This window comes from Elephantulus edwardii, unplaced genomic scaffold (genome assembly GCF_000299155.1).
Source record: "Elephantulus edwardii isolate Elephantulus edwardi_28Jun2011 unplaced genomic scaffold, EleEdw1.0 scaffold00067, whole genome shotgun sequence".
In the NCBI taxonomy this organism is placed as follows: domain Eukaryota; kingdom Metazoa; phylum Chordata; class Mammalia; order Macroscelidea; family Macroscelididae; genus Elephantulus; species Elephantulus edwardii.
In genome coordinates this window covers 5,088,850-5,111,448 of record NW_006399817.1, presented here as the reverse complement: position 1 = coordinate 5,111,448, position 22,599 = coordinate 5,088,850, and the positions used below count along the sequence as shown (strand labels likewise).

Below are 22,599 nucleotides of genomic sequence, written 5' to 3'. Positions count from 1 at the left end.
ACTTGGACCAAGAGGCAGTAGTCAGAACAGAGCAGGGTAACACTGCATGGTTCAAAATTGGGAAGGGTGTACGCCAGGGATGCATCCTGTCCTGTCTCCATACCTAGGGATGATAGAAAGAGAATTAATGCCTTTAAGCTGTGGTGCTGGAGAAGAGTATTGAATATACCATGGACTGCCGGAACACACAGGTTTGTCCTAGAGAAGGTTAGACCTGGCTTGGAGGCAAGGATTTTGAGGCTTCGTCTGACATACTTTGCTCATGTTGCAACAATCCTAGTGACACAGACTCAGAAACCTGCACTTCTTTTAATGTCTTAACTGCCACTAAGATTTGACATCTCAGAAAGCCCATGGAGGTCACTGTAAGACAGAAGCACCCTGACAGCAAGGAGGAATCTATCACTAGAAGTCATGTCCTACTTGGAGAAAGAGTATATTTATTTGGGATCAAATTGCTTTCCTTTATTTATTTATTTACTTGTTTGTTTGTTTCTTAAATTTCAATTTTTATTCTTATCTTTTTTTTCCTGGTTGTATTTTTTTTTTATTATTATTTTGTGTGTGTGTGTGTGTGCGTGTACTGTCAAATCAGATCTGACTAGTACAGGAGGAGATTGTCCCTCCTTTTCCCAGCAGAGCATCTGGTGGATTTGAACTGTGTGCCTCTGGGATTGCAGTGCAGCGTCTTGCCACTAGGCCACCAGAGCTCCCCTGGTTGTATATTTTTTTGATAAGTTTTTTATTGTTCGACATTTTCTTCCTTTTCTCCCTCTCCTTCTCCTAACCCATGAGGCAATGCATCCCTTGTCACAGAACAATGTCATATATATAATGCCAAATCATATATTTCTTTCAGACATTTCTTCCCCTCATCTGTTCTAAGGCAGTGTTCATTATCTATCCACTCTTTTCTCATTCTCTTTTTATACCCTCTATGTCTGTCCTATTTTATTTAGAACAGTGATGTTATGCAGTGTTCATCCTTTTGTTACTGAGATATTTTTCTTAGTATAAGGTCCTTCAGGCTCCCACATGATATGTAATGTTTTATGAATTCATTGTTCTTCAATATCGCGTAATATTGCATTGTTTGAATATACCGTAGTTTTTTATCCATTTGTTTGTTGATGGGCACTGAGGTCGCTTCCATCTCTTTGCTATTGTGAATAATGCAGCAGTAAACAGTGGTGTGCATACATCTATTTGTCATGGCTCTGGTTTCTTTAGGTTGTGATTCCAGTAGTGGGATTTCTGGGCCAAATGGTATTTCTATTTCCAATTTTTTGAGAAAGAGCCAGACTGCCTTCCATAGTGGGTGGACCATTTTACATTTCCAGCAGCAATGAATTAAGAGTTCCAATCTCTCCATAACCTCACCAACATTTATTATTTGCTCCCTTGTTGAACTTTGCTCTTGTTACTGGGGTGAGAGGATATCTCATAGTTGTTTTTCAAATTACTTTCCTTTAAAAGCAATGTTATTAATGAAGTTTAGGCACCCAGTCCCTTTCACAAAGTCACTTGGCCTTAACAAAGCTAGATTAATGTTAATCTTACCACTATAAGGTGTGGTTACTAAAGTTTGGCTGTAATTAAGATGCTAATATTTGAGAGCAGTGACTACATAGCAGGCACTGAGCGAGGTGTGTTATAGGACTGTAAAAGGATGGCATAAGGGACACTTTCATGTGTGAACTCATTCAACTCCTATACTCTTGTAAATGAGATATATTATCTCATTAAATCTTTGCAGCACAGCAAATAACAAATGCTAGTTAGGTGGTGGAGAGATTGGAACTTTTATTTTCTGCTGGTAGGAATGTAAAATGGTTCACCCACTTAACAGTCTGGTATTTTCTCAAAAAGTTGTAAAAATTGTTGGAGTATATTCCTAGTAGTAGAATAGCTGGGTCAGTAGGCAGATGGGGGTGAAGGAATAGGGAAGATGCAATGAGGACTTAAAAAGCTAGGTAATAATAGGCATAGATCAATGGTAATTAATGATACAAAATACAATGTGTATGAATGATTGTATGAAACTCAATGTAAATGAAAGATTGTGTAAAAACCAATATGCATAAAAACAGAAAGAGAAAAAAGTGGATAAATTACTGAACACTCACACACTGGAATACTACTTGACAATAAAGAATAAACTATTAAAAATAAGGTTTTTTTGTTTTTTTAATGCTAGTTTATTTACAAAATTTTAATACCTTGATTTCAAGAACAGATTCTTCCAATTTATCTCACCCCCCATTAAATTGTACAACTCCTTGATTAATCCCCCCCTTCCTGCACATTCTCATCCCTCTGCTTCCACCCTTGCCCACCTTCCTTATATCCTTATACTCATGCTACAATAATGGTTTTATTTAATATTTGTCATTGTAGGAACAATGATTTTGTAAATTATTACTGAAATTGGGAGGGACTGAAGAGCATTATACTGAGTGAATGAACTAACTCAGTCCTACAAGGACAAATATTGTATATTTATAAAAAAAGCTTTAAATAGACATACCATTTGACTCAGCAAGTACACTACTGGGAATGTACTCAAAAGAAACGAGAGTAATTACTCAGACAGATGTATGCACACTCATGTTTATTTCTGCATTTTTCACAGTAACAAAGAGATAGAAAGAATTCAAGTGCCCATCTACAAACAGATGGATAGAAAAACTGTGGTACATTCCAATAGAATATTATGCAGCATCAAAGAACAATGTACTTGTAAAACACTACATAACATGAGTGAGCCTGGAGGACATTATGCTGAGTAAAATATTTCAGTCGCAAAAGGCCAAATACTGCATAACACTGCAGTTATAAAATGGGACTGACATGGGGTTTTGGGGGAGAATAGGAAAAGAGTAGATAGATAATGAACAGTGCATAAATGAAGGGAAGAACCATCTGGAAGGAATGTGTGATTAGGCATTAAATGTACGACAACAGTGTAGAACAAGAGGTACATTGCAAAGTGGGCTATGGGAGGAGAAGGAAGAAAATGTGCAACAATCAATGAATGAAAACTGTGCCTCTCTGTAAACCTTTATTAAAATTATAATTAAAAAATCTTTGATTTTAATTTTATCTTAAATGAGATAGGAGCTAGTTGTCCTCATTTTATAGCGAGGATAACTAAGGTTTAAGAAGGTTAAGTAGCTTAACTACAGTTGCACAGATAATGGTAAGTGACAGAAATGGAATTCTCTTGAACTGTCTAATAACTTCAAAGCCCATACACATAAATATTTTGACATAATCCTTTATTGTGAAATGAAAAAAATACAACCAGCAGAAGATTATGTTCTGTGTGTAGGATGTCTGTATTTAGCAAAGAAAAAAAATTGGATAGCCGTTTAGTATTATATGGAATGTACCTGTACTAAAAATATTTGTTACTTCTCTGAAATTTAAATTTATTTAAGTGCCCTATATTTTACCAGGCAGCCCTGTGTGAGTGCTTGTGAGATTATGTTTTACCTTTTCTAGTTCTTAGTATCCCCACCACAATTGTGTTGGTAGCTCCCTGGCCATGTTGTTTTTATGTGTCATTGAGTCGCTTGTGATTCATAACGACCCAATGTACAACAGGCATGAAACCTGCTCTGTCCTGTGCCAACTTGACTGTCTCTGACACACCTACCCTTATTACCCCAGTCACTGTATCAATCCATCTCATCGAGGGTCTCCCTCTCTTTTTGTGTCTCACCACCCTTCTAAGCATGATGTCCCTCTCCAAGGACCGATCCCTCCTTGCAGCATGTCCAAAGTATGTCAGACTAAGCCTCAGAATCCTTGCCTCCAAGGAGCAGCCTGGCTTCACCTTCTTTAGGACAAACCTGTTTGTTCTCCTGGCAGCCCATGGTATATTCAAAACTCTTCTCCAGAGCCACAACTCAAAGGCATTAGGCAGTTTTATGAAGCAATTAGCTTACTGTCCACACAAGAACCTTAGCTCAGAAATGAAAGCAAGATGACTGTTGAGGAAGCTTATAAAGAGCTTGTGTGGTTCCTCAGCCCCTTTTAAACTCAGGGATGAGATTCTATAAGCCCTATCCTACTACCAGTGGTACACTGATAAATGGATAGGAACTGGCTGTCCAGAGGGGAAATCCCTGATTTGAAGTGTTTATTCATTTTTGTGATATAAACTTCCCTCTGTGGCTACTTCATGATACTAATATAATGATCATTAAACTTAGAGTTGGGAAGAGCTACGCAGAGTTAACTCTTAAGAGCAAGGCAAGCCAGTTTCATCATTAGAGACATTATAGGCAAGTGCATATGCATGGTTGTGCAAAGTTTTAACAGAAAATATATATCACTGTGATGTTTCAAAAATTAATAGTTTTTTCTTTTTCAGTTTTTTATTTGAGTGAAAGTTTTAAAATTGTATTTACATCATATTTGTAAATCATTCAATCATTCGTAGACTTTTTTCTTCTTCTTAAGCTTTATTTTTTTTTTCATAGACTTTTTATAAAACAAAATTTTAAAATAATTTTCTACTTGAATTAATACTAGTTGTCGGGAGCTCTGGTGGCCTAGTGGCAAGGAGCTCAACTACAATCCCAGAGATGCACGGTTTGAATCCACCAGATGCTCTGCCGGGGAAGGAGGGACAATCTCCTCTTGTACCAGTCAGATCTGATTTGACAGTACACTCACACAAAAATAATAAAATAATAATTAAAAAAAATACTAGTTGTCAAACCTTTTCTTATCTGATTTTAAACAGAGGTCTAGAGTTCTGTTTTCCATATGGGTTTAAAAGGCAACAATTAATTACCTTCTTATATATTTTTATTCTGAAGAAAAGCTTTATCTCCAGACCAACATGTGTACTGCATTTGGTGCTGAACCTTCATGCAGTAAATGATGGAAATGATCTTTTTTCATCTTCAGATGTTCCTTCTGTCACATATTTCGGAGCTGAACATATGTATTTGTGGATAGAAAGGGTGGTTGTGGGGAAATAACTTTATATTCCTGTGCTTGATTAAGGAGTCTTGGATGACCAACCTGTGTACAACCAGTTTGACTAACTTTGAACTTAGACTCAGCCCTTTATGGCCTTACTGGACCTGATGCCCTAGGATAGTTATTAACAGTGTGAGTTTTGGAATGAAGTAATAGTAGAATGACCACTTTCCAACTGTCTGACCTTGAGGAAGAATTTCATTTTTTTCATCCATACAACTAAGTCAACACAATAATATTACCTAACAAAGGGTCATGCTTATAAAATATCTGACATATAATAAGGACGAAATGAATATTAACTATTGATACTTTCGGTGCTATAGCTAGTTGTCATCATTGTAATTAATTTTATTAGTAAATGGTCTTCTGTTTCTACTTAAGTCAGAAAATGTTTCTGCTTTTCCTTAGCTAAATCATTAGAAAACTAAATATTGTAAAAATTCTAAAGTAACATTAGGGAGCACTGGTGGCCTAGTGGCAAGAAGCTGTGCTGTAACCCTGATGGCGTGTGGCTTGAATCCACCAGCTGCTCCTCGGGAGAAGGGTGGGAGATCTCCTTCTATGAGATTTAACTGCCTCTGAAAACCCGCTGGAGGGCCAGCTATATGGGTCGGTTCCAACTCTAAGGTACACAACAACAATGTAACGTTAACTTTTTAAACAAATCACAGAAATAAACAAGATCTTCCTACATTGTGAGAATTTTTGTGAGCCTTTTTCATTTTAGGAAGGAAAAAAATAGCAGTTTTTAGGTTTTTTTGGTAATAGTTTGAAAAATAACACCTATTTGTGTGAAAGTTAACACATAAATTAATGTTTGGGTTTTTTAGTCTAGGAGATGCCTAACCAGCAGTTGATAATGTTTGGTCTTTAGTAGAGATGGAAACTAAGCTAAATTTGTCCTCTGTTCCTCTTTCTGGTCCTCTGCCATCTCTTTATTTTCTAGTCATTTGTTTATTCATTCATCCATCCATGAAAGCATGACTTTCAAAGAGTTAAAATCATGACTCATATATAGTATAAACATGTGTCACAGATCTCTTGACTTATTACTATATGAGCCAACAAAATAACAAACCTGGTTTGAAAAGCGTTTGAGGAAATTAGTTTATACAGGCATTGAAGAAGGAAAAAAAGTAAATATTAGAATAGTTTGCTGTGTTATTAGGTGCTGTTGAATCCATTTTAGACTCAGAGTGACCCTGTGATGGGATAGAAATATCTAGATTGCTAGATAGACATAAAACTGGTTAATGTCCTACAGAGTAATAAACTCATTTAACCTGTGGTGCTATTTACCCCCTCCCCTGCCAGAAAAAAACCCTACAAGTTAACATGTAACTGCACAGCAATCAAATGGTAAATAGCAAAATCAAACATAGATATATTCTACCAGAGAGTCAGGTAATCGTTAGGGAGCTAACAGTGCCTCAGATTGACATTAAAAAGAGTCTGCTATACTTTCTTTTGCCTTATTTCCAAGTACTGATTGATTTTTATTAACATGTCCACCCACTTATTTATTCCTTAAATCTTTTTACTGATACCTATGTGCCCTAGGGACCTTAAGATAAAAACACAGTTTATATCTTAAAGTATTCATGGCCTAATGAGAGAGACAAACACAAAAAATAAAAATGGCCAAACAAATGGATAACATGTATCCCACTCCACCCAGGTGTCCCAGAAACCCAGAGTGGTGAGGCCCATCCAGTCAGTACCCTATGTGTAAAAACTCTAGTTCTATATCATTTCAACCTGTTTACCTTTTCTACCACTCCTGTATTAAAATACACCTCTTGGGTAGTCTGGATAAATGACAAGTGGGTAAATTGGAAAATCAGTCTTCTCTTAGATAATATATAGAAACCAATTTTAATACAAAAGGCCTTCAATATCTCAACTCAAGGAAGTGTGTTACATGGCAACCTCAGAATAATAGCTTAAGTGGGACAGGCACAAAGAAGTCTTTCCTTTCACTCTTAAAATCGTCATATATGGATGGCACATAATTACTAATTAAACAATGTTTTAGTCACTCCCTTGAAGTTATATTTCTGAATTAAAGACACAGGGAAGTTCCTTCCAAAATTTTCCTTTACAATACTAGAATTTAGTTATAATAAAGTAAACTTTTCTGGGAGGGAGTTGTGTAAGGTCTTAAGACACCTACAGTGTTTCCCCTCTACCTTAGATTAGGGTTCTCTCTCACATAGCTTGGTGATTTCAGTCCCAGCTGCGTTATTCTTTTCAAGAGCTGCGTTTTCCCTTATCACCATGGTCACCAGTGTTTCAGCTTCCTGAGAATACAACAGTGATTTTCTGTCTCTGTTTGATTCTCCTAACAGATCACATTAAAGGAGGAGGAATCATTTATTTCAGTTCTTTGTCCTTATGGATTCAATACCATAAATATTTAATGAGCAATTATTAATGTAAAAAACCTCAGTGGAAGCTGTGGAATGTGCAGGAAATAACAGCATCCCCCCAGGAAACCAAGATCTAATGGAGAAGACAGAAACATGCAAGTCATTCCAGAACCATGATTCTTTTCTTTGGCTCCAGGTTAGGATCAAGTCGGGGCTTTGAAACATCCTGATGCCAGGCTGCACTCCACACCAAGTAAGGCTGCATCCCTGGGGGTGGGATGCAAGCACGAGTATTTTTAAAGTTCTCTGGGAGATTCCACTATGTTGCTGAGCTTGAGAACTGTTACTCTGAAGTAAAACAAACTTGGAAAACGCTACAGCTAAAGACTAATGAGGAAGGATATTATAGCCATTCTGGATATGCTAATATTCTTGTGTGCCACTGTCTGACATTTTAACCCTGGAGTGCAAAAAAGAAAAACTCTCATGGACTTTTGGGGGAAATTTAGGTCAGTCTGGTTGTCGCATTTAGACGTTATATACCTTAACAAGTCTGGAGTCTCAAGGTGACTGTGTTTAAGAGGAGAAGGGCCCAAATATCCAGTCAGAGAAATGAACCTAAAATGTATTCCACATGTAATCTCTTCATTCTTCATGCTCACTCCCCTGGAACGCTTTCTTAACTCCCTCTTGTCTTTCTGGAGAACACCTAGTTATTTTCTAATTTCCTAGCTCAAACTTCACTTCCTTTGTAAAGCCTTGCTTTCCCTTCTGATGCAAAAGCGAGTCCTTGTTTTTCCTGTGTGACTTCGCTCCTTATATACCTGTCTGGGTTTAACACTTATTTATAACAATTATAACAGTTTAGTTATACATTTACCATTACTTATGAGCCTTACGTATCTTTGTTTGTACCTACCACAGTTTCTAGATTTGTTGCATGAGTAAACAGCTGCAGAAGTTTTGGGCAGAGTCAGAAAAGTCATACCATCACGAAGGGAACTGGCCGTGGAGACCCCTTGGGTTCCCCTGTCATGTTCCTGGGCGCTGCTCTCTGCTTCCCAGCAATGCTGCTGGAGCGGTGGGCAGATGCACTCAGTGGTGTGAAGCAGCTGGAGGAAATGATGAAAGGAGGCCTCACAGGGTTTAGTTGCAGAAGAGCTAGAGTTCTATTTGTATTTTGCTATGAAGAGAATGCAGAAACAGAAGCAAGTTCTAAACAGAAAAGTTTTAAAGTATATATTTTGACTAAAAAAGCACCAGTGCCACCAACAGTTATTTAAGCCATAGGCAACCAAAAAAGTTAAAACAGCTATTTCTGCTAGGGGAAACTGCCTATTTGTTTTGTTTTTCAAACATTAAATCCCAAGATATTTTTCCTTCATGGAATTTAGTTGGTTTTGCACATATAAGAGTGAAAAGTTAATTTCAGTTTTATAAGTATGACAGTTATGCTTTCCAGATTTTCTAGGATGGTGCTAATTTTAGATCTTGCATCCTATTTTTTTTTTTACTATATCTTGATTTCTTCGTTGGAAAATATGTTTACTATTTTCGCAATTAACTATACATTGGCCAGCCATGCTTAAAGGCCTTTTAGTGGTTAAAATGTATAATTATCTTACCGTTGTTGTTTTTTTTTATATAGTTATGTAGCATAGCACTATTTTCTGATCAAAAACTTGAAGGTAGCATATGGAGTTCACATTTAGTATATTGCTTTGAGCTGCAGATTTCTGTTGAATTTGGTTTCTCTTGTGGGCCATATATGTTGCTAACCCTTGTTTCTCTAACAAGAAAATTAGTATAAAAATCCTTTAGGGGAAAATAGATCTTTAAAAACTGTTCTTTACAACTTTAAAACTCACTTTTAAAACTTCAGAAATGGGTATTTGTGAGGCCAAAGAAGCCCACTAAGAGGCCACAGAGGCCCACTAAGAGGAGAGTAGGCCCTTTTAGAACCTGTTGTGAGGGGATATTGCTTGTGCCATAAGCCAGATGGAATCTAAACAGTGTAATGACTATTAAAAGCCTGTAACCCAGTGTTTACTGTAAACAGCTATTTTAGTGGATAAAGTTTTGAAAATATCTACGTGTCTCCTCTCTTGTCTTTTTTTAAAGTTTTTTTTTAATGAATTTTAATGAACGTTTACAGAGATTTTGGATTTCCATACATTCAGTGCTGTATTTTTCTCCCTGCCCACCCCTCCCCTCAGTTCGCACTTCTCTTTGAAAAGTAAAAGAAAAATTATTTAATTGGCATACAACCCCCCTCTTGTCTTAATAGCCATAATTAATATGCTCTCTCTCTTTCTGTTTAATTGATCAGCTTAAACCTCAATAAATAGATTGTGACCAAAATCACCTCAACTTTAACTGAATATCCCAGTATAAGATCTTTTTACTTTTTAATAAGTGTTAAGTTTATTATCACTTAATAAACATAAAAAAGGAGAAAATAAAGGCTAGATTGTATAGTAATTTTTTCAAATCTAAAGTTCAAATCATAAGTTGAGTACTGTTCAGTTATATTTCATTGCTTTTAATCATCTGATGGGCATAAGTCTCTAATAATCTAGTTATTATTGGTTACCTAGCATTCTTTATTGGACATCATGTAGATTTTCCCCGCAATATGTTATTTTATCAAGCAATAACAACAGAACAACATCAAGATAGATGTTATTGATAAATGGCCAGGGTATTAGTATGTCATCTTTTGGAAGGAGAAAGCCATTTTCAGATAGCATTAAATTAGGAGCTACTTCTGGCTCATCTAATAGTGTGATAATTACTTCATGCACTTAATGCTTCTGTGATGCAATCCTGCAATAAAAAAGGGACAGGGTGCTTCCCAGTATCTAGCCAGTCTAGTCACAGACCCCTGTGCACCATTTCCATAGCTGACATCTGTGTGTTTCCATCTGTCCAAGTTTTCCTCTCTTGCAGCCTCATTACTTCAGTGTTATGACATTCAGGAACTTCTCACATACTTGACCAGAATTCCAACAGCTCTTTAATTGGAGGTGATACCCTTACCATGAGCCAGATTTGAACTCTCTAAGCCTTTGTAATCCCCAATGAGTCAAGGTTTGTTATGAGTTCTGTCAAATTTGACGAGGAGTTCTGAAAAGGTGAGTGAGGCCAGAGAGCATCTGAATTTGGAACAGCTAAGACAATTCTTAAAAGAGAACTAGGGTCCAGGTCATTTGTTTTTATTTTTGTTTTTGCATAGAGGTCATAAGATACGGTCATGTTTTCCTGCCAGTGCACAAATCCTACTTGTAGACAAATGATAACAAAGTCAGTATCAATAGTATAGCCTTAGGAATCAACCTATATGACATTATTTTAACAGGAGGCCTCATTCTTCTTTTCTTATCCAGAGCTAAGAGAAAAAAAGTGAATATGGTTTTTGCTCACAGAATGGATAACAGCAAGCTACCTTTGATTATTCCTACACTTCTGGTGCCCCTCCAAAACCACAGCTGCACTGAAACAGCCACACTGCTGCCAAGCCATGACCTGGTGGAACTCTATGAGCACAGTTGGAAAAGCAACAGAACAGATCTGCAGTACGGACTGACGCCCGGGAAAGTAGCCACAGCCAGCGTTTTCTTTGGGACCCTGTGGTTGTTTTCTATTTTTGGCAATTTTTTGGTTTGTTTGGTCATCCATAGGAGCAGAAGGACTCAATCCACTACCAACTACTTTGTGGTCTCCATGGCATGTGCCGATCTTCTCATCAGCATTGCCAGCACGCCTTTCATCCTGTTTCAGTTCACTGCTGGAAAGTGGACACTGGGGAATGCAATGTGTAAGATTGTGCGATACTTCCAGTACCTCACCCCAGGTGTCCAGATTTATGTCCTTCTCTCCATCTGCATAGACCGGTTCTACACCATTGTCTATCCCCTGAGCTTCAAGGTATCCAGAGAGAAAGCCAAGAAGATGATTGCTGCATCGTGGATCTTTGATGCAATCTTTGTGACCCCAGTGTTCTTCTTCTTTGGCTCCAACTGGGACAATCATTGTAATTATTTCCTCCCTTCCTCTTGGGAAGGAACTGCCTATAGCGTCATCCACTTCTTGGTGGGCTTTGTGATTCCATCTGTCCTCATAATCTTATTTTACCAGAAGGTCATAAAGTATATTTGGAGAATAGGCACTGATGGCAGAACAGTGAGGAGGACAATGAACATTGTCCCGAGGACAAAAGTGAAAACCATCAAGATGTTTCTCATTTTAAACCTATTGTTTTTGCTCTCCTGGCTGCCTTTTCATGTAGCTCAGCTGTGGCACCCCCACGAGCAGGACTATAGAAAAAGTTCCCTTGTTTTCACAGCTATCACTTGGATATCCTTTAGTTCTTCAGCCTCTAAACCAACACTGTATTCAATTTATAATGCTAATTTTAGGAGAGGGATGAAAGAAACTTTTTGCATGTCCTCAATGAAATGTTACCGAAGCAATGCCTATACAATCACAACCAGTTCAAGGATGGCCAAAAAAAACTACGTTGGCATTTCAGAAATCCCTCCCACGGCCAGAACTATAACCAAAGACTCAATCTATGATTCATTTGACAGAGAAGCCAAGGAAAAAAAGCTTGCTTGGCCCATTAACTCAAATCCACCCAATACTTTTGTCTAATTTCTCAGAATCCTTTCAACTATTGTTATGCGTCAGTTATTAAAAAGCTTTAACTATAAAAACAGAAGCTATTTACCATTTTTCCCCACTCAACTTTCTGAGAAAAATGTGTTATTTTGTAAAATCAATTTGGTGATCATAATCTTTTGTGGTTTTTTTCTTTTCATTGCTTGTTTTAGGGGAAGCTATTTTAAACGACAACAGTCCATTTAATATATTAGCTGCATGGATTAAAAAGAAAATGCTTTTCTCCTTTTTATTTACCATTAGGTCCAAATAGCATAAACCGTACACACACACACAGCCTTTGATTAATGATTTAACCTAAATGAATAAATGGCTGTTTTCTTTTCCTCTCCTGATTGGATTTTTGTTAACTATGGTCTTCTGTTAAAAATGAAACTTCCTGCCTCTGTGTCATACTTTCAGAGAGTGGTATTTTTTCTACTAAGGAAAACTTAGAAAAGGTTAATATTTGACATGGTTTTTATACCCCTTTCTCCTACATAATCAGGATCTAGGTCTGCCATGGAGAATACTCCATATATTACAGTCTTCTGGGCAGATTTGAGTCAGGGTTCGTAGAGAAAGAAAACCTACAGTGTTGCCATGTTGCCTTATCTCTCTCACTTTCTAGTTTTCATCCTTTCTTGACCTAAGCAGCTGGTGAGGCCATGAAAATCATGAGGTCATTGTGAGGTTGCCCTCACATCTGTGTCCCATCTAGGCTGTGTCTTGGATGTTTACTTTCCTTCTTTGAGTTAAATATAAGCACTTGAGCAGGTGCTCTTTCTAGGCGTGCCCAGAATATGCCACAAAGAAAAGTGGCAGATGGCATTTCTTTATGCTCTTCAATTTAGGCATAGACTTTTGGCTATCTGGCCCATCGCTGGACATCAGGATAGCAAGCATAAAGACCAGCTTCCTCTGTCACCCACACACTCTGATGTGAATCCCATTTCTCTAGCCAAACCCTCTCTCCCTTCACTTCTCACTGGGTTCCATTCCATACCCTAGCCAAACTCCAACTCTTCCTTGCCTCTCTCTGGTTCCCAGGTCTTTATAGTTCACATGAAGAACTAGCACATTAAAGGTTTTATTTCAATAATAAAGGGCTTACAGGCAAAATGGAAATACTTTTCTGCATCCCAGTGAGCTCTGGTGATGTAGTCTTAGAGAGCTTCATTGCTAACCCAAAGACCACACAGCCCTGTGGAAGAAAGATGGACAGTTTCCTCCCATGTGATTTATAGCCTATGAAACCCAATGGAGGGTAAGCTATGAGTTGGTTTCAACTTGATAACAATGAATTTGAGTTTTTTGAGTTAACAAGATCTGCAAATAATAACTGCAGTTAAGCAATTATAATTGTGCTTTTTCATTTTATCCTCTCATCATGTCTGTGATATATTCATTATCAACACTGTTTATTTGTATTTTTAGATAAGGAACTAGGCTCAAAAGTTATGTGATGTTCCCAAGGTTATTGTATTTGCAGTGTGACAAAGTCTGTATTAAACCTATTGCTCTTTCCCTGAAGTGACAGATGTCTCTCTAGAGACTACATAAGTTGCCTAACCTTGTTAAGTCATCTAAGCCTTGTTGGGCCTCCTGGCTGCTGCCTTGGTAGAAATCTGAGGTCTAAGAATCTGGCTGTTCCTAAAAGGAAAGTCTAGATGGCATTTAGTGAGCTAGCTCTCACCTTTTTTGTTGTTGTGGATGAGTTTCTAGACTTGAATTTGACTATCTGAGCTACAGAAAGAGGCCCACATACCTCACAAAGAGAAACAAAACCATACTGAGTTTTGTAATTGGCCAAGAAACAACAACAAAACAGTTCATTTGAAAAACAAAAATCACAGAGCAGATATTTTTAAGTTGATTTGCTTGCATAAATCAGCAAATTCAAAACATAATAGACTATCTTATATTTATTTTTCTTATTCCACTTCCTGAAATTCTTATTCCATCAGGCATTGCCACTGTAAAATTACAAAATAAGCTAGATATCTGTATTACTTGTCCTTGAATTTTATAATTTAGACTTATTAAAGAGTACAAAAAGACCCCTGCTCTCGATTTCTGTCCTTTGAAAGAGAATATTACTTTTTAAAGATAAATTGTGAATAAATGTCTCTATTAATTTAAGTTCTTCCAGCCTTGATTTAAACTTCACAGTTAGGCAAGGTCCAAGTTTTGTTCTGTCTTTAACGTTCTGTGGGTAGGTGCTGTGGAGTCAGACTCATAGATCCTGTGTAAACAGAACACAGCACCGGACCCAGAGACAGCCTCACAGTTAACTCTTGGGCCAGAGCCCATTGTTGCAGCCGTGTGCCAGTTCCCTTCATTTAGGATCTCTCTCTTCACAGACAACAGGTCTGTATAAAAAGTCTTTTAGTAAAAGACTACCAAATACGTTGTCCTGCCGGTCCTCACCCCTCCAGATAACATACCCAAAGTATGTGAGACGTCTCACTGTGTTCCCTTCTTAGGAGAATTCTGGCTGTTCTTCTTCCAAGACAGATTTGTTCATTTTTCTGGCAGTATATTTGATATTCCTCACTGAAACCATAATTACAGACATCAGTTTTTCTTTGGCCTTTTTGTTGCCCACATTTCCCTATGCACTGAAGAGGTTGCAAACACTGTCATTTGGGTCAGGTGCTACTTGGTCCTTAAAATGACATTTTTGCTTTTTAATACTTTAAGGGAGTCTTTAGCCACAGACTAGGGCAATCCATGCTTTGATTTCTTGACTGGTGCTCCCCTCAGTGTTGGTTTTGGATATAAGTAAAATGAAATCATTGACAACAACCTTTTCTCTATAATGATGTTGCTCTTTGGTCCAGTTGTGTGCAGGTTTGTTTTCTTTATGTGGTCTATAGAACAGATAATGCTCACCTGCATTTTTGGCTGCTTGAATTTCGTGGGAAACTCTTGCCCCACTTTTAATGCATGCTGCCTTCTGGTGGGACCTGTATAACTGCGTTAATCTGAAGACATGGGCCCCTGGCCATATCCCCAGCACTAGAAACCCCTCAGAATATATATTTTCACTAACTGTGTCAAACTCCATATTGCCTCAAAACAAAAAAAATTTCCATCTCATTTAAAACTACTTCCATTACTGAAGGGAGTTCTGATGGTCTGGTGGGTAAGGAGACCAGTTAATGACAGGTGGTTCAAATCCACCAGATGCTCTGAGGGAGAAAGGTGCAGACACCTCCTGTGTGATTTATTTTACAATGTCGGAAAACCTACTATAGGTTCAGCTGTGAGTCTGTTCTAATTCAATGCCAATGAGTTGTTCTGGGTGTAGGTTTTTTGGTGAGGCTTTTTCCTCCCCCTTTCCATTACTAAAGCTACATGGTTTCAGTAATAAATGCAAAGCAGGAAATAATTGGTCTTGTAAAGGTTAAAGTGACATTCCTAATGAAGGCTGCAGTCTTTGATCTTCATTATTAAATCGTTTTAGTCCTCTTCTTGAGCAAGGTTTTGTCATTTTCTACTACAAGCTGTTAATGAGACTTCCTCTGATCCTGATGCCTTCTTCCTATTGTACAGCTTCTCAAATTCTTTGTCCAGTATACAGATTTACAGTATCCCCTTGTTCAGTTTGAATGACTGTAGGTCAATGTACATGTTCTGCATGAGCACAATTACTTGTTCTGAATTTTCCCATTCTTCACAATGTTTTCTATAGCTCTGCACATTTTAGGATGCACCCTAGTAGGTGGAGATTTAGCGAGATAACCTTACAGAACTCTTTAGAATTTTATATATATTTTTTTAAAATTTATTTTGAACAAATTAATTACATATTTTTTTAAATTTTATTTTATTATTTTTTGTGTGTGTACCTTCAAATCAGATCTGACTAGTAAAGAAGAAGATTGTACCTCCTTCTCCAGCAGAGAATCTGGTAGATTCAAACCACGTACCTCTGGGATTGCAGCGCAGCTTCTTGCCACTAGGCCACCAAAGTGCTCTTAGAATTTTATATTTTTTAAAATGCCCTAAATAAATTTTATCAGCTCACAGCTGAGAGAGGCTCAGTCTCATGACTTATATTAAGTTAGATATCTTCCCTCATATTGTTAGGAATGTTATTCCATTTTTGGTTTGTTTCTCGTTTGTTTATTTTGTATTCAAGATTTTGTCATCTCACTTGATTTTAAAATTAGAGAAAGCCAACTTCATACATATGATAGATAAACCAAGGTATACAGAATGCACACTGATGGAGATTCACATAAATCCCAGCATCACAAGCACTGCATTTACCACATTTCTCATTTGCCCAGCAAGAAGCAGGATTAAGTTGAGGCAGGCAGGATGTTAAGAGAGAATAAGAGAAATTATGATGTGGTGTGCTGTGAATTCTGACCTAAGTAGCATCCAAAACGGAGTTCAAGATAGGTGACAGCGAGGAGCAGAGCTGGGCAGAGGCAATTTCCTGCCTGGTTCTAGGTTTCCACATCTCCAGGGTAAAAAGGGCAGAGGTTCATCCTTAAAAGTGGAATTGTATCCCCTTGTAATCTTCATTGTCAGCAATAGACAAGCTGTTCAGATTCGCTTCCTTGTGAATCTACCACATATTTCTCCAGGATGAGGAGGACCATCCCTGGAGCTAACCTTTGATGCAGTTTTACCCAGGTTAACCTCTGTGGGGCTTGTTGTCGGTAGAGTCATTTGCCAGATAAGGTTGGCGGTTCTACCTCTCCTAGTGGGAAGAGTAGCACAGCTCCTCTCTTAACTCTCTGGGCTTGATGCAAATTGCTCACCTCTCTCTGAAGTAATAGAATCAAGATCTATTTGAGCTGCATGGCCAGTATGCTTCTGTGCAAGATTCACACATGAAAGCAAAGAATCAAACTTTCAGAGCAGAAAAGGACACTAGCGTTGTAGTCTAAACCATCACAGTGTAGAAGAGGATACTAAGATCTAAAAAAGTAAAAGTTTTAGTAATAAAGTAGAATGCCTCTTCTTCACTCTGTTGTCTTTTTGAACTTACCCTTCTAGAGGATGAATTTATTTGAGGGACAAACTCACACTTGAATAGGGAACATGAATAGCATGCTTTCCTACCACTTAACGTGCTAATTCATTTGGAAAAGATAAATTTAGGGTACCATCATTAGACAAGTGGAAACAGCTGGCTTTCTCTAACACTGTTGCAGAATGATTACCTGACGTCCCTGTGGCTAGTGGGCTGAGCCCACCACCTCATCATGATGCGAGACACAGTGGCAATTTCAGAGAAGAACTCGTCTCATAGCAACAGAGGACATTGCTGAGCACCCGGATGCAGCTATAGATGAACCAACCAATCAGGGTGTTCCGAACACTAAACATCCAAACATTGAAAGACATAGCAAAATAATTAATACCCTGTATGGGCTTGAAATCAGTAGTCAAAATATTATTCACACCCGTTTTACAAATAGTATCATTTAAAAAACCCACTATTAGATCATCAAACTATCAGTGGTGTTATCCATGCTAAGCAGGGTCTCTCCCTTCCCCCCCTTTTTATCAGTTGACTTAGAGAATTAAAAACCTTTTCATAGTAATGACATATAACATGTCCCCAAAGTTGTATGTTTCTATTAACCTGTTGAATTATTTTAGATTAAATTTACTTTAAGCTTCTCTCTCATCATCAGATTCTCTTTAATTTTTAGATCATCTACAATCTGAGTCATTCTTTTTACCCCTTTGAGCCATTTAAAAATTTTTAGTGAGTTGAGCACTTCTTTTTTAAAGAACCTTGTCTCTTCTTTCCCAGAAGTTGTTATGTGCTGTCAAATTTGACCTAACTCACAGCCAACTCTCCAGCGGGTTTTCAGAAGCTGTAAATCCCTTTGAAGAAAAGATTATCTGTATTTCTCTCTCTGAGCAGCTGGTGGATTTGAACTGCCTGCCAATGGGTTGTCATTGCAACTCCTTACCACTTATCCTCACTAGAGCTTCCTTTTCCAGAAAAGTCCTTAAAAAAAAAAAGGAAAAAAGTATTGCTTCATCTACTATCTCTTAGCCCTAATGAGTCATAAAATTTGAAGAATGTCCAGTTTCAGTTCTGCAGGAGAGTGGTCTTTAGCAATTATGGAGTCTGCGGTGACAAGTACATGTGACTCTGGTTTCAGGTTTATGATGCAGGTCTGAAGGTTTAAGACCCAATTGTCCAGAAAACAAGTTCTTTCCAGCTCTTTGCCCACAGCATCTAATTTAGGGTCTTAAAACTCCCTTAAAGGAATTTTAATGAGTCCTCTTTATTCTGCTTCCTCACAGAGTTTTCCAAAGGGTACCTCTCAAAGTAAACTATTAGAATGAATGTGCAAAGAGCTGGAGTCAGAAAATCAAAGGGGCCAAACTCACTCTGCATTTCTTAAGCTGAAGGAACTGAAGAACAAATTCAAGCCTCGAGTTGCAATACTTAAGGATGGTTAGGTCAGAATATTAAAGGATCCAGGAAGCATTAAAAGAAGATGGAAGGAGTATACTCTGTAGACAGAGTCACTGGATACAGAGTCAAAAGGAATTGGCGGACACAGAACAATTTCATGAAACAACATATAAGTAAGAGCCTATGGTGATGAAGGAAGAAGTTCAAGCTGCTCTGAAAGAATTGGCAAAAAATAAACCTTGAGGAATTGATGGCGTACCAATTGACATATTTCAACAAACAGAAAGCCCTGCATGAGCTCACCAAGTTGTGCCAAGAAATCTGGAGGACAACCACCTGGCCTACTGACTGGAAGAGATCTGTATTTGTTTCCATTCTGAAGAAAGGTGACCGGACAGAGTGTAAAACTTAACAAACAATATCATTGATATCACATGCAAGCAAGATTCTGCTGAAAATTATCCAAAAGTGACTGGAGCAGCACATCAGCAGAGAAAATCGATACCTTTAAGCTGTGGTGCTGAAGAAGAGTATTGAATATACCATGGACTGCCAGAAGAACAAATAGGTTCATTCTACAGAGTGTGAAACCAGGCTGCTTCTTGGAGGCAAGGATTCTGGGGCTTTGTCTGACCTATTTTGGACATGGTGCAAAGAGGGTCCAGTCCTTGGAGAAGAACTTCATGCTTGGGGACAGCACAAGAGAGGAAGACCCTCGATGAGTTGGATTGATTCAGTGACTGGGGTAATGGGAATAGGTGTGTCAGAGACAATAAAGTTGGCACAGGATAGAGGAAGGTTTAGGGCTGTTGTACATAGGGTCGCTATGAGTCACAAGTGACTCGACAGCACATAAATACAACAACAACAACAACCACCTTTTGAAGACTATATTTGAATTGATGCTTCCAGAAAGACCCTGAATGGGTTAGATGAGGTACAGATGTGAGATAGTGATAAAAATAGGAGATGCAAAGAATTAGATCATAGAAGGAGTGAAAAACATAATAGCTGAGAAGAATGTTCATCAGTCAAGATAATTTTCATTTCTGGGCTATCTGATTCTCCAGGTAGGCACGTTGCACTTGAATAACATTTTAAAACTCAGCTTATTAGGTATGAAGCTCAAATGATTTATTCAACTAGAATAGTTTTCCTAAGTCACAGAATAATATGATGTTTGCTTTCAAGAGCACTGAAGTCAAACTTTCAGTCCAAGTTCTGTCACTTACCACCACCTATTTCTCTTTTTTACCACTTACTCATTTCTTTTTTTTTAACTCGTGACATTGTTTTATTTTATGATTTATATGCAATCTTTTAAAATAAAATTTTTATTACATCCTGGTTTCCTTAAAATCTCTCATACATTGTTTTTCATATCATATCTTTCCCATTTCCTTTACCCACTCCTCCCTCCACCCATCAAATTGTGCGACCCTATGATTAACCACCCCACACACACCACCCATCCTCACCCCTCTGCTTCCACCTTTGCATACCACCTACTTCATATTGGCAAATTATTTATCAGACCCCAGCCTTTTCATTTTTAAAATAAGAAAAATAACAGTACTTACATTATAGGATTTTTACAGAAATAAAAGGAACCAAATCCATGTAAATAACTTCCTGCGTTATCAGAATTTTAAGTCCTGAATAAAGTTGTCCATTTATTATTCTTTGAATGTAGTCATTGTTAGTTCAATGAAATTTATATTTTAAAAATTATTTTGAACCATATTACATATGCTGCCTTTGATAAAAATAGATTTTTTTGTATTTTTTGGTTTTTAGTTATTTTTTAAAATTTTCTTTCTTTTTTTATTATTATTAATGCTAATGAAAATTTACAGAGACTTTGGATTTCCATTCATTCATTGTTGCACTTTTCTTCTTGCCCACCGCTCCCCCCAATAGAGTTTTTTTAACATCAGCCTCAAGTTGTAGTACTAAGTTTTTCTTCATTAACTGTATTTCCATTATAATATTCTGCAAATTCGAGCTGAAAGGAATAAACAGGGAGCAGCAAACTAAATTGAAAGGAAGTAGATGTTAAAGCTACTTCTATTCACTCTTCACCTTGACATGACTTATCTTTTCCCCTTTGAAATACTTCTTAAGGAAGTAAACCTTAAAATCAAGATAAACAGAATCCCTGAGGACAGAGACTTTTATCAGCCACAACATCCCAGAGTTGATCAGAAACACAAGGTTGACTTGACTCTCTAGTCATCCTGAGGGGAACACAGCCCCGAAGTAACTCCTTGGGAGAAAGATGGGTGGTCTCCTCCCATGGGATTTGTAGCCTTGGAAACTTGCTGGAGGGTCAGCTGTGAATTGGACCCGAATTGACAGCTATCAGAGAGAGAGACGCCCCTCCTCCAACACACAAGAGATTGTAGAGTATTAACTAGAGGACCAATGTATTGATTTACAGGGACATTTTTCCATTCAATTAACCAGATGTTTGGATGCATATTCTTTCCAGTTTGGGAATTATTGGGATCCTGGAAGTTTCTTGATGAATATGGAATCAGAAAGAAAGAAAAAAAAAGGTGGGTCATTATTGCTTTTGTTGTTATTTTAGGAGGTATTTTAAACTAGTTTAAGATTTTAGTTGAATATAGAATATATGCTTAAGGAGAAAAATGAAACCAAACTCTACTGATTATCTAGTGCTCATAACAAATTATCTCAAATCTGGCAGCTTAAGACAATACGTATTTATTGTTCACAGTTTCTGTGAGTCAGGAATCCATGTACAGCTTAACCAAAAGGGGCTCTGGTGGCTTATGTGTTGCTCTTTTAACAAAAATATCAGTAGTTTGAATCCACGAAGCTGTTCCACTGGAGGAAAATGGTTTCTTCCCATAAAGATTTACAGCCTCAGAAATGCAATGGAGGGTAGCTATGAATCAGAAACAATTAGATGGCAGTGGATTTAGTTAAGTTTTCCTCTTGACAAGGCTGTAAATTGCTAGCCAGAATAAGGATCTTATCTGAAGACTCAGCACAAGTGGGATTTACTTCCTACGTCTTCCAATTGGCAGAATTCACGTTGTCAAAGGTTTTTGGACTGAGCATCTAGTTCCTCGTTGGCTGTGGCTGGGAGTCACCCTTGCCTCATGGGCCCCTCCAGGATGACAGCTTGCTTCAATAAATACAGCAAGACCATCTTAAGTAACCTTGGGAGTGACTCAAGGGGAAGGGGCTACATAATAGTATGAAATACTAAGAAGTAGGGTTATTGAGATCATCTTACATGTTACCTTCCACAACTACAAAATGATTTGTGTGGCAAAATGTAGATCTCTCCTATCTGAAACCCCTTGTTTCCTAATCCTCCTCTCCAGAGAGAAAAGTTATATGTTTTTAAGATGTATCAAGTGAAAAAAATGTAAAGTTGCAAGTAGTTTGTATAATATTCTTAATTATATTTTTCAAAGGCATACATATATATTCGGTGTGTAGTGTGTGTGTATATACTGATAGATGAGATATATAAATAAAACAACTTGATGGCAATGAGAGCTTTTTCAATATAAAAGCAGGTGTATGGATACGATTATTAAAAAATGGCTGGAACATCAGATTGACAGGGAACAGCCAGAAATTCTGGATTCAGAAGGAGTCATGGCATAAGAGATATATCATTGCTGATATTAGGTAGATCTTGACTGAGAAAGATGTTTATTTGTGTTTTATTGCTTATGCAAAGGCATATGACTATGAGCATCAAAACAAATGTGGCTAACATTGACATGAATGGGAATCTCAGAGCATTTAATTGTGCTCATCCAAAACCTATATATAGACTAAGAAGAAGTTCTATGAGTAGAATTAGAGAACACTGCATGGTTTCAGATCGGAAAGGTTGTGTCTTTTCTTCATACCTGTTCAATTTGTATGTTAAGAAATGTGTATGTTGGGGGAGGGAAAAAAAAAAAAAGAAATGTGTATGTTGAGTGTAACTGACTCATAGCTGACCCTCCAGCAGGTTTTTAGAGACAATAAATTGCACAGGAGGAGATTGCCTATCTTTCTTCAGTGGAGCAGCTGGTGGATTCAAACCATGTGCCTTTGGGATGGCAATGTGACTCCTTAGTACACTGTTTATATCTGTATATATAAATATTGAATATTATTAATGTCTTGAAATGTATAGGGAGC

The 22,599-nt window shown here is 37.6% G+C and overlaps 1 protein-coding gene across 1 annotated transcript in view; it reads left to right on the top strand.

Annotated features, from left to right (window-relative positions):
• Positions 1-12,320, top strand: part of GPR19 (G protein-coupled receptor 19) — a 34,391-nt gene extending 22,071 nt beyond the window's left edge. The window contains exon 2 of the mRNA XM_006888416.1: positions 10,754-12,320. Coding sequence (XP_006888478.1) covers positions 10,776-12,020 — 1,245 coding nt within the window. The 5' untranslated portion in view covers positions 10,754-10,775 and the 3' untranslated portion in view covers positions 12,021-12,320. The remainder of the gene's footprint in view (positions 1-10,753) is intronic.
• Positions 12,321-22,599: the final 10,279 nt, after the last annotated feature.